The sequence below is a fragment of the Orbicella faveolata genome, unplaced genomic scaffold (genome assembly GCF_042242905.1).
Source record: "Orbicella faveolata isolate gen_17 unplaced genomic scaffold, um_ofav_v1 contig_34, whole genome shotgun sequence".
Classification (NCBI taxonomy): Eukaryota; Metazoa; Cnidaria; class Anthozoa; order Scleractinia; family Merulinidae; genus Orbicella; species Orbicella faveolata.
Window position 1 is genome coordinate 2,268,098 of NW_028301563.1, and position 12,082 is coordinate 2,280,179.

The 12,082-nt window shown below is 39.9% G+C and overlaps 1 protein-coding gene across 2 annotated transcripts; it reads right to left on the reverse strand.

Moving 5' to 3' along the window:
- Window positions 1-17: 17 nt before the first annotated feature.
- On the reverse strand, window positions 18-11,577 carry LOC149104285 (adhesion G protein-coupled receptor L4-like). Of its 2 annotated transcripts, XM_089272001.1 has the most exons (15): window positions 11,378-11,577; window positions 10,912-11,019; window positions 10,170-10,260; window positions 9,882-9,972; window positions 9,358-9,407; window positions 8,382-8,517; window positions 7,722-7,837; window positions 6,978-7,080; window positions 6,742-6,892; window positions 5,579-5,660; window positions 4,905-4,971; window positions 3,800-3,882; window positions 1,040-1,160; window positions 908-949; window positions 18-185 (listed from the first exon to the last, which is right to left on the reverse strand). In XM_089272001.1, the coding sequence occupies exons 1-15, from the start codon at window positions 11,466-11,468 to the stop codon at window positions 69-71; spliced, it is 1,449 nt and encodes a 482-aa protein (XP_089128127.1). In that variant the 5' UTR covers window positions 11,469-11,577; the 3' UTR covers window positions 18-68. The 2 variants fall into 2 exon arrangements, with proteins under 2 accessions (XP_089128127.1, XP_089128128.1); XM_089272002.1 differs by lacking the exons at window positions 18-185; window positions 908-949 and having other exon boundaries at window positions 961-1,160.
- Window positions 11,578-12,082: the final 505 nt, after the last annotated feature.

The following is a 12,082-nucleotide window of genomic DNA, read 5'->3' on the forward strand; positions in this document are numbered from 1 at the left end:
ACGAAACTAAAAAAACTGTTACTGCAATGCTATCTCAATTATTCTTATTATTTTGGCGTTGGCAGTCCTCACGAATCATTCCGGCAGCTCGAGGAAGCTACATCACAGCTCTCTCCGGTTGGTGTTGTTCGGTTGTCAGAATGCAATTTCATCCTTCGGAATCTTCTTTTGAAGCGCTCCCGGATCTACAAAACCCCGAAGAAAAAGAAAATTAATTAACGCGTTTCTTATTTTGGTGATACGTCAATTAAACAGCGGCTATGGACTGATCTAGGAAAATCAGGAACAAGGGTTCTTAGCATTTGGCTTGGCACGATACGTTATGGGTGAGGGATCAACTCCCCCGGAAAACAAAAAAACTGTCAGGCTTTTTGAGATCTTATGTCCTGTATTCTGAGAGCATTTTGAGGAGGGAGAGTTTCTTAATCCACCTTTGGCTAATCAATTATATAGGGTACGTACCATTTACATGGGAAAACCGGAAATTCCAGTTGGAAAATCAAATGGTTCGCGCCATTCCGTTTGGGAAGCTTCTGCAAATATGGGCTGTGATTTGAGGTAATGCTATTTTTCTGCTCTTTTAAGTCTCTCTAACTGATGTGGATATACTTTATAGCGATTCCTTCTCTCGCAACGTGGCATTCAACTGTTTAATGTTTTTGCCTGAAATTTCCAACCGGATGGTTTCTGTAAATGGTAAGCACCCATATTGTCCTGTATTCCGGAAGCATTTGTGAGGAGGGTGGGCAGGGGGGGGGGGGGTTGTTAAAGTACCTTTGGCGAGTTGATTATATATTGTCTTCATTGCTGTCACACCGAACCCAGCTGTTTGACAATGCCTGTTGTCGATGAGGGAGATTCTATACAAGTTTTAAAGCCCCCTTCAAACATTTATCTACTTACTTACATCGTTATTTCTCAGGCAATGAAAAACGAAAATGAAGAATCCCTGTGAAATTATTGAAATATAAAGATAATGTTAACCAAAACAATTATCGAGATTAAATACAATTTTACACTGTCTTGTAAAGCACTGTACCTGAGTGGAGTTCAGGATTACAAATATGTAGGTGAAAGCGACGTGTAATGGCGACAGAAAACCAAACAGCCACGTGACACCCAACAAGGGAACCAACACCACGAATGCTTTGATGCCAAGTCTGCAAGAAAACCACAGAAAGAATTATATACTTATTGAGAACAACTGAAAAATATCTCGATCAGTACAGCTTCTTATTTCAAGAAGTTTGCTTTTTTTTGTCTTTTTGTCTAAGTAGTCAGCATAAGGAAGTAGTAGGCAGCTAAAGTAGTATTGGCAATTTCTAAGGAAGATCGACATTTTTCTGGCAAATGATTATTTTGTCGCTCTAAATAATAACACGTCCTTTTCTTCTTGTGATCTACTCGTGTCAAAGATTCTTCTCAGTGACATATCTACTAGGCTCGATTATCAGCCGCTATCAGGAGCCATAATCGGGGACGGAGACCGTAAGTCTCGGGATTCGCGCGCACCTATGATATGGGACAATTTTTCTATTTTTGGAACAAATTGCGCCATCCTGACGTCATATATCCGCGCGTATTCACGCACATGTCAGGGGCTCTCGCGTGGATGTTGTCACGTTGCGTGATCAAATGGTGAGAGTTGAGAGATTCTCTTGCGTATTTTTCACAGCGATGGCAGGGAATAAGGCAGGGAATACGAACCAGGGCGCTTATATGTAGTTTAATGCTCTGAGCTAACGGAAAAGGTGGGTTTTTCAGGGTCGAAAAACAAGACTTCAATCTCGCGCTGGGAATGAATAACAAGATCTGCTCACGCTAGTTGTAAGCTCACGCGTATGCTTAAGAATATAGCAAGAAAACTCTCTACTCTGGTATCAAGTTAATTTGTGAGTTTCTCAGAGAATGTTTAATCATAACCAAAACCTGTTTTGATGGTTTCTTATTATCTCTGCTTGTTTGGTGAGTTTGCAAAGGTTTTTGAAAGGAAAGTCTGACGCGTACAATTAGCTCATTTGCATAGTGCAGCTCGTGCACTTTCAAGTCCGAGTTGGTGTCTTCAATTGTCAACAAATCTTGACAAAGATTTCTTTCGTTATCTTTTGTGCTGAGATGCTGCAACAAATTTCACGAATGTAAAAAAGGCTACTAACAACATGTGTGTTTCTTCAACATAAGCATAGTGAAGTTTTACACTGCGAAAATGAAAATAGACAAGGAGTTTTGATAACTCGATCAACAAAATCGAAATCGTTATTCCAAGTTGATTAAAGAAAGCGTCATCGTAACTTTGCTGATTGTTTCTGCTTTATTCACATATTTTCAGCTTAGCTTTTAATATGTTCTCAAACATTTATCAATCTTAAACATATTTAAAAACTATAGAGTTATTGTTTGAGTTCGATGTACGCTTTCACACGAAAGTGCGGCGGAAGTACAATTTGTCATGTTTACTGACTGTACAAAACACGCATCGGCGGGCGCTCTCATTCATCGACAACAGAGAATTTACTGAATTTTTACACGAATAAAACTGAGCAGTATCTACGGATGTAAAGTTATTAAGCCTCGATGAAACATCAAGCGTTGCTTACAATTCAAGCGAAACTCAAACTAGCAATTATTTTGTTTTACTTTTCGGTCGCGATAGACTGACAAATTCCTCGCAAGCGTGTGGCAAGAGGAGCTATGAAACTATGAAGTCCTGAAGCTGTGCTATATCTACATATATCCAGCTAGTTTTTTGCTGTGTAATGGAAAAGCTGTTAATCTTCAACATATGTAAAATTTAAAGTGGAGTAATGTACAGCTCATGTAAAAGAAGCATCAGTCGGAACACAACTTGGTCAGCGATATATATAAGATTACAGCGGAACATACCTAAATTCGACACTGTCTTACTTCACTCAAACTGGAGCAGCTTACTACGAAAATACTTAAGCAAAACTCCAACAGACGTAAACGCGTTGAGTTGTGGGGCAAAAACATGAAACATTTCGGGAATTTCGGACGCCTTTTCCCCCGCGCGACATCCGTAAAAATCCTCGCAGCATGCGCGCGCGTGTGCCGCAGGTGATGGCGCAATTTGTTCTACAAATAGAATTATTGTCCCATATCATGGGGACAACCCCAATACTTGAAATGGCGCGCGCTTACGGTCTCCGTCCCCGATTATGGCTCCTGCCGCTATTCGAGAAAGGAGCCCGCGCTCCTCTCGGGGAGGAACGTAGACCAGACACGGCGAGAGAGCGGCGCAAATCGAGCCTACATGTCCACTCTCGTGAAATTTTGAGTAGGTACCCATGAACTGAATGAAAGTAGGTCATCATGTTTCCAATTCTCGTCATGTCTCTTACGGTTTGTCTCAATTATTTCGCCATTTCCACATCCCTCATAATACACCCTGTTACCCCCCAAAATTCTGGATAACCTTTGTTTCCCATTTCTTCTGGGTATTACAGTCGTCCCAAGAGAAACTGAAAACAATGCTTATGCAAAATTTTGGGAGGTGTATTATGGGGGAATGTGGAAATGGCGAATACACGGATTCGGCTAACGTGTTAACATCCTAGCTTGTTTTCACCCAATTCAGATCATGTGATGATTCATTTTGGAGGTTACAATTGTTCTGTTTGCACATGCCCTCGTGCACTCAGTTACACGTGACAAACTGAACACTTGTACTCTCAAATGAATCATCACATGATCTGAATTGGGTGGCAACAAGGATAAAAACGCGTTAGCCCAATCCGTCTATTTGATCTGCTCTATAGAGGAGTTGGCTTCGAAATCGCACCTGATCTGCTCAGACTGGTTTTCCTTGGCGTGTTGCATTGTCATCATCTCCTTGATAACTCGCACCAGGATAAAGGTGTTAAGCTTCAAAAAATGGGAGCAAATAATCTCAATGCCATTTTACAAAAATTTATTTTTTCACTAATGTTTTGGACTGGTGTTATCCTTTTAACTCTCTAAGATGGTAACGATTTGTATTAGTCTCCAAGGCCTTTTAAGGCTCCCAACAACCAAGTGTATAATAAAGGAAGATTTAACCCTATCACAGACAGACCATGGTGGTTAACAACAGTTTTCAGCTCTTTCCAAAACCGACACTTTACTTTTTATGAGATACGCTACAATAATGGTATTATGAGAAAGTCCAATGGTGCTCATCTTTGTTATATACAACAGGTTAACAAAAGGAACAGTATAACCAGTTAAAACTCGCTTAACATGTGGAGGCGCGGTGGCCTCATGGTTAGAGCGCTCGACTCCGGATCAAGCGGTCTTGGTTGAAGCCCTGGCCGGGACATTGCGTTGTCTTCTTGGGCAAGACACTTTACTCTCACAGTGCCTCTCTCCACCCAGGCGTATAAATGAGTACCAGCGAATTTAATGTTGAGGGTAACCCTGCGATGGACTAGCATCCCATGCGGGGGGGGGGGGGGGGGGGGGGGAGAAGAAATACGGAAACCGGGATAAGCTCCGGCCTGGTGGGCCACTTGGCTCGTATGTAGAATTTGCTTTTAACCATAGCGTTAAGTGCTAATACTCCAATAAAACGTAGACGTACTCAGTGAGCCCTATTTTGAATTGTGGAATTGTATCTCAATAGGACACAACTTTTTGTAAAGTTTTACAAACATTTTTAAAGTTTGAGATGGCTCTTAACCCACTTCACAGAAGATCTTTGTATCTTAACTTGCTTATCACTATTACGAATTTTTGTTTTTTCCGCTTTTTAATAAAACAAGTATTCGAAGAGCGCGCGTTCGGTACGAGATGGCTAAAGCTATCTCGGATCTAACGACAGTCACATACTGAGATCTTTGCATGGATAGATGGAAAGTATTTGAGACTCTAAATTCAGATTCCAGAGAATTAAATCTTCGTTCACTTACAAGTTCGACGAGCCCAACAAATGCGATAAATATCCAGATCAGATTGTTAGTGGAAGATAACCAACAGCTTAGAGATAAGATAAGAAAAACGTTATTGATAAACATTACAATGAAGGACTGAAGAGAAACGCAAAAACAAGGGTGATCTAAAGGACGAAAACGATGTAGTTTTAATTGTCAAAAGAAATTTCCTGGAAATTTCTTATATGTGCTTAACATTTATGGCCCCGTTCATAAAACGGCGAATAAATTTGAAAACGGAACTTTACTTCTACGGTTGCTGTCTACCGTCCACACTAATCCATTACGAAAACGGAGCTTTTCCGGCGAAAACGCTCTGCAAACCGGAAGAATTTGAAAACGCCGGCTTTGCGTGTTAGAGAGGACGGAACACATTTTGAACACGGAGCTTTTCGAAAACGATGGCTTTACGATAACAATGTGATTTCTCTGCTCGATTTTTCCTCAAACCCAAATCCAAAATAACCGGTTATTGTTGCGTTTTTGAATTCCTCCGGCATAGGGTGGACGGAAAACATGCATTTGATGCGTTTTCCTGAGAATGAAATTAAACCTCTGTTTTCAAATTCCTCTGGGGCGTAAGTCCTTGGGGAACTAATTAATCCCTCCTTCCCCCTATCTGAATCAAAAAAGAAAAATCAAGAAGTTCTTACTACTTATCGCCGACGAAACTCTGGATTCCATCTTTTCCTGCAGCAATGCCCAACGATAAGGCTACGATAACGGCAGGAAGTCCTAAAATAAGAACAAAAATATATTTTTTAATATGCTTCAGTTTCATTTCTTTAATCGTGATGTGATTTCAAGACTTTGACCTGAAACCGCAGATAATGTAAAACAAGAAATCTGGGCTATAGTTAGTTCTAACTTAGTGCGGAGTTTTGAAACAGACCTCTCAGACCTCTTAATTTAAAAAACTTACGATATAATTCCTTTAAAAAGCATTGTAAGCAGCACCTCATAAATACTTAATATGCACCTATAATTAATAATAGCAGGTGTATTTCTTGTATTTCCGTAATGTATTTCCGTAATGTATTTTCAGTAATGTATTTTCAGCAATGTATTTTCAGTAATGTATTTTCAGTAATGTATTTTCAGTAATGTATTTTCAGTAATGTAGTTTTGCTCTCCGCATCTACTTTAACATGGTGGTAACCAGCTGGAAAGCCAAGGCCACTCGGGTTACCACACATTTTTTGTTATTTTCTCCATAACTATACCGTAAATCCTCGAATTAGCGCCCTCCCCCTTCATTTTCTTCTAAGTTTGAAATAAGCGTCCCAGGCGCTAATTCGAGGATTTACGGTATGTAATATTTGTTTCGTTTCTCATATTTATTTTGTAATACTGATATAAATTTTAAAATTCTGTAAATAGTGTACATAAAAATTGATTGATTGATAGATTGATAGATTGATAGATTCATTGATTGATTGATTGATTGATTGATTGATTGATTGATTGACCAAACTAATTCTGTCCTGGGCAATTCTAGTTGATGCCATGTACCTTGTACTAAAACTCTCTTTTGTTATTATTGGTGGGTTTAAAACTGTGTACATTGATTTTCTTCCTAATTAACCATCTTTTAGGCCCATGTATTGGGAACCTTTAATTTGTTGTCCTATAGAAGGGTGCACTTCTGTTGCACCTGCTTAATGTGTACTTTCATTGCTCCTACACTGTTTTCCCTTGACAATGTTCATCCATTAGACCGGATAGTGAACAAAACAGTGGCTGCTATTGCCTGTTATCACAGGAGCTGCTGGAAATCACTTATAATAAGGCACAGTGTTTTGCTGATTGCCCTTACCCCAGGAAATCGCTTGATATACCCGCATTTTGTCCACGATGTTGTAGACCTTGACAACAAACAAGTAAAGGTAGATTCCTTCGACGAACATCCAGCAGAAAGCTGCCATCAGAAAATACTGCAGAAGGGCTGCCACGGCAACACAGGCATCCTGCACAACAGAATGACAGGTAAGAGTAGTTCAAAAAGGCAAAAGACAAAATTCACGGTAATTTTGAATAACTAGCTGTTCTCACCTTGTTTTCTGCAGCATCAATTCCGGCAAGGAAGATGACATGTCCTGCTCCAATAGCAGTGGCGAGGCTCACCCGGATGTGGGACAGAGGTGTGTGCCGGTCACTGCCAGATCCCAGGTAGATAAATTGAAAAAAAAAAACAAAAAAAAACAGACAAACAAATGAGGCAAATAAGCAATTCACCTTAAGAAAGACGGAAATCAAGAAAATTAGACAGATGAATATTTTGTTCCCGTATAAGTTTGTGGCTTCAAGGTGCCAAGACCATGGTGGAGATTTTGAATAGTGGCCTCACCGGTAGCTATATTGCATGTATTGTTCTTAGCACACCAGAGAGAAAGAAGGACTTTGAACGTGAGGTTTCTTGTTCAAGAACAAAACACAAGGAACCCCGCGATACTTTATCATGAGCTCCGCGCCTGGAGTTAGGTCACTGCGCCTTTTATCATTGCCCTGTCCACACTTCACCGGAGAAATCTGAAAACCCATCAACTGAGAAAAAATTGAGCAGGCTAGAGGAATCACATGCTCCCCTTCCAAAATGTTTTCCGTCCACACCAGAGCGCAAAGCCGGCATTTTCAAATTCCTCCGGTTTGAATAGCGTTTTCGAAAAGCGCCGTTTTCATAACGGATTAGTGTGGACGGTAGGCCTAACCGTAGAAATAAAGCTGCGTTTTGGAATTTGAAATTGGTCCGGCGTAAGGTGGACGGAGACTAAAGTAGAAAGTATAAAGACTACGTACGTGAGCAGGAGATAGCTGATTACAGTGAGAACAACTCCTGTTAGAGATAAGGACATTCCTACACGTGTGAGAACGGTCAGGATTTTGTCGTCTTCTGTCGGTGGCTTGGTTGAGCCCTAAAAGTTAATTAGAATTCTATTCATGAAGTGTACATTTTAATCAAATTTGAAAAGACGAACTAAATCACAATTTCAATGAAAATATTAAAAGTAAAAATTTGAGTACTAGCTGCCTGGAATAACCATAGGGGCTAGCGGAGCCAGACGTTCACCTTTCATAAAACGGGATCCAATGATGTAATACCAATTCAAAACAACTGTCAGGGAAACATTTCCCTGTAGTGTGACTGTTTTGTAGTGCCTAGCTACTGACAGCTTTTTGCAACAAACCAAATGTTTAAATGCGTGAATTTTTTTCAGTAATCACAACTGATTCTTTTTTATTATTTACGAGTGACCTCCGTGGATTTGTCACGTCATACTTGGCGAGGAAAACCATCGTAGACTTTCCTTAGTACAATCCAAAAAATTCGAGCTGGGAGCTTTTTAACGTTCTTTAACTCTCAAATTGTCAGTTTTCATAGCCCTAATTATGCACTTTTCATGAAGGACAGACCACATCACGCTCACTTTCAATTTCTCAAAAAGAAATGAAGCTTACCCCACTGTCGCCGCTGTCGCCGCTGTCGGCATAATCCATGAGGACAGCAAAGTGTGTCAAGTGATTACAAAGACATTCTGTTAGGGAGCTGTTTATTATCCTCGTTTGGCATCCTCGCCCTGACCAGCCCTCGGGACTAAAGAAAAAAGTGTTAACACTTTCACTTTCAAACTGGAAAATTTCGACTATATTTCTAGATTACCACGATTATATGTGCTAATTCTTATTTCTTAAACTTTGATTGTACAGATCGAACACAGCATTTTTACAAGTTGACGTTATATCAAATATGACCATATTAAATAGACTTGTTTGACTTGACTTGTGCGGCACTAACCAGCATCCCCCCTCTTTCCCGGGGTGTTTTATTTATTCCTGGAGGATAAAAAGCGGGGGAGGGGGAGAGAAGCAGGGTGGATATCACAAGGAGATCTTCTCTTTGATGCCCAGCCTTTCAGTAGTTACTCGTTCATCCCTCGTGGTAATTTGCTTTATATGAACGTCATTTGACACCATTATTAACTTTGAAGCTGTCAAGCCAAATTGCGTCTGTTTTACCAGATTTAATTTTCTTTTGTTTTGTTTTTGTTTTTGTTTTTGTTTTGTTTTGCTTTTTCATTTTTGAGTAGCATTGCCGAATTAGTACTTTTTTTATGTTCTGTGATCACTTTGAGTTTTATTTTCATCAATTTACGTAACTTTTATCCTTGTGAGAAAACCCTGAAATCCAAAATGGTGGATGTTATTACCTCAAATTACGTCATAAAACGCTAAAAGCAACACAAAAAACATCTTATTTTGTAGAGCAAGCACCGGGTTATCTATTAAAGCAAAAAAACTTTGAAATTTCCAAGGAAGAGGGAGGAGGGGGTTCCCATTTCTTTCCAAGGCGGAGGAATGAAAATGCTTGTATCTGTGAGGCTAAACACAGTTAGGATTGTGTATAAATGGAGACTGAGTGGAATCAGTTACTTACTTTTCCTCTGAGAAGTTCCAAAACACACATTCTCTATTTTTTCCCGCCGCCTAAAAACAAACACGTTGATGAAATTCTTATTTGTGCATTTTGCGCAGCTGAAGTTCTTTTTGCGGAGAAAAAAAATACGATCAAATAAATGGAAGGAAAAATAAAAACTAACAAAAAATTAATAAAGTGTAAGTCAGCTAGTCTGAAAATATCAACGATATGCACTTTGACGGTAGCTGAAGAATTAAACCAACAGAAATGAAAACTGGTAGAAGACCAGTTAATCAAATCTTTAGGAAAGAATATAAAGGCGAGGTAAATTGAGGACGATCACAATACAAACTACATAAAATTCTTAACATCAACCATCAGCTTATTTTGATTCTGAAGGGCTTTTTTAATGGTCTTCTCAGAATTACAATGCTTTGCAGGCCCAAATGTCTGAATAGGCGTAAATATTAAAAATCTGAAGACAGCTTATGAATACGTATCAGATGATACAACACAATGATGAACAAACACACTTTTTCTACCTTAATGCTCTCGAAAACTAACGTGACGTTCTCCAGTAATACTCCTGGCCAAGGGTATATTACGGCTGACATTATTATGGTATTGAGCCACCTGAAAGAGCCAATCAAACGAATAAAAGCGGGACGCGTTAATTGACTTACACTGAACAATTCAGCTCCTTTACGATCAGGGAAGGGAGACTTCTGAACCCGATCCTATTAAGACCAGGGACTTTGAAGGTTTGTAACCTCCCGACCCCTCCCCCCACCTCCTTTTTCCCATCCCCGTTAGTCTAGCTGTATACACACCTAGTCTGGTTTGTTTTATTGCTGCCAGCTGAATGGTTTGATGTAAGCAGTTCATGGATGTTGTTGTACGTGACACCAAGCACCACAGAGCCTAACAAAAGAGCAAGAACAAAGCAACCAAGCATTAACCATTTCAATCTTTAGTTTTAAATATTAATTGTCGTTGCTGATTTCTATGCATCTCTTTCAATATTCAGAATATGCTATGAATACATGTAGGTATTTCATGACATTTTAGACTGTAAGATATAGGTTCAATCATGGACAAAAGTCTTGGGACAAATTTGCATTTTGGCGCCTTTGCACACACGCCAGACGCGAATACAACTCAGTCATCTGCCAAGTCCCGCCCCCTACCCAACATACAATGTTGAAAACTAGTACCTGCAATTTCTCCTGAGTTTCAACATGGTATTGGGTAGGGAAGGAAGAACAGCAACGTGTCTTTGAAAGGATAGCAATGTTTTTTTTCGAACTTCAGTTGTAAAACTCATAATTCGTTGCAGATAATTCGATTGTAGAATTGATTGCTTGACTTAATTCAAGTAAAATACGCCTTTTTTAAAAAGGAAAAGTCGAACATGGTATGCTCAGTTTCAGGAAAATGTGTACAGTAAATGTCACAAAAATATCATCCGTTGTGAGGATTGACGTTCAATATTCCAGTCTCCAGTCCTTACACTTTGAAGAGGAGCTTTTATATGTCCTTAATAATGGAAAATGTTCAATGTTCTATACCAACCGTGCTGTAAGTTTCTCGATGGGATCTTGATGTAATTTCCTTTAGTTCCATTGAGAAGAAACTCACTCTCATTGTCCTGGTGCATTAAAATGCGTTGAACGCGAAAATCTGCAAGGCAAAAGGCAACGTGATAGTCAAATACTCTCGAAGAACATGGAGGCCTGACCCAGAGGCTACGGAGTGGCGTCAAACGTGCATTAATAAACGTCAAGAATGACTTTCCTGCCCCCTCCTCCTCTTCCTCCTCCTCTTCCTCCTCCTCTTCCTCCTCCTCTCCCTCCTTTTCCCCTCCCTCTCTCTCTCCCTCCCTCCCTCCCTCCCTCCCTCACGCCCCCTGCGTCCCCCCTTTTGACCCTGGCAACTTGAATTTGCGTGGAACAGTATTATAACTTCAACTTGAAACACCTGGTGGAAATTCTCACGTCCTTCAACAAAAATTCCCACACGAACCAAAAAATTGACTTACCAAGTTGGTTGCTCTGGTATGTGAATTTAGGACTTGTGTCATTGAGTTTTTCTTCCGCGAACCTGATAAAAAAGTCCTCGAAAGCACCCATGGCGAAACATATGTCATCTTTATTTCCCTCGCCTGCATTGTCCGGTCGATTAACATTGTTTGATATGGTTCTGAACTCCTCTATGGTGGCGTTCAGCGCGGACACTGCGCGCTGTATTGAGGTTAAGATAAGAAGGTTAATTTAGTAACTTAAAAATACTTCACTTTCGTTTTTACCTACAACGTGCAGGAGGTAACAGGCCGGAAACTTGCAAATACCAAAAGAAAAATTGGTTTTGTTTCACTCCCCCCGGCCCCCATTTTCCTCTTTACCTGTACTCCGTAACTGAGATAATACTTAACCAATGGGTCTTAATAATAGCAGGCAAGTCAAGAATTTAAAGAAAACGACAAAACCTCTAAGTTTCAAAGACATGTTTCGACAGAACCAACTGTCATCATCAGTTGATTAATGTACAAAGGGTTGGAAGTTGAATAAGTAGAAAAATACTAATATTCAAATGATGAACTAAGAGTGTTTATAGTACTTCTGAGAATGTATTCCATAAAGTGAGGAATACGAGATGATAACAATATATCTCGTGGTATAATTACTTCATGACATCCAAACAACCGCGATGTAACGGAGACTTGCAACATATAGCGTAGTCTTGG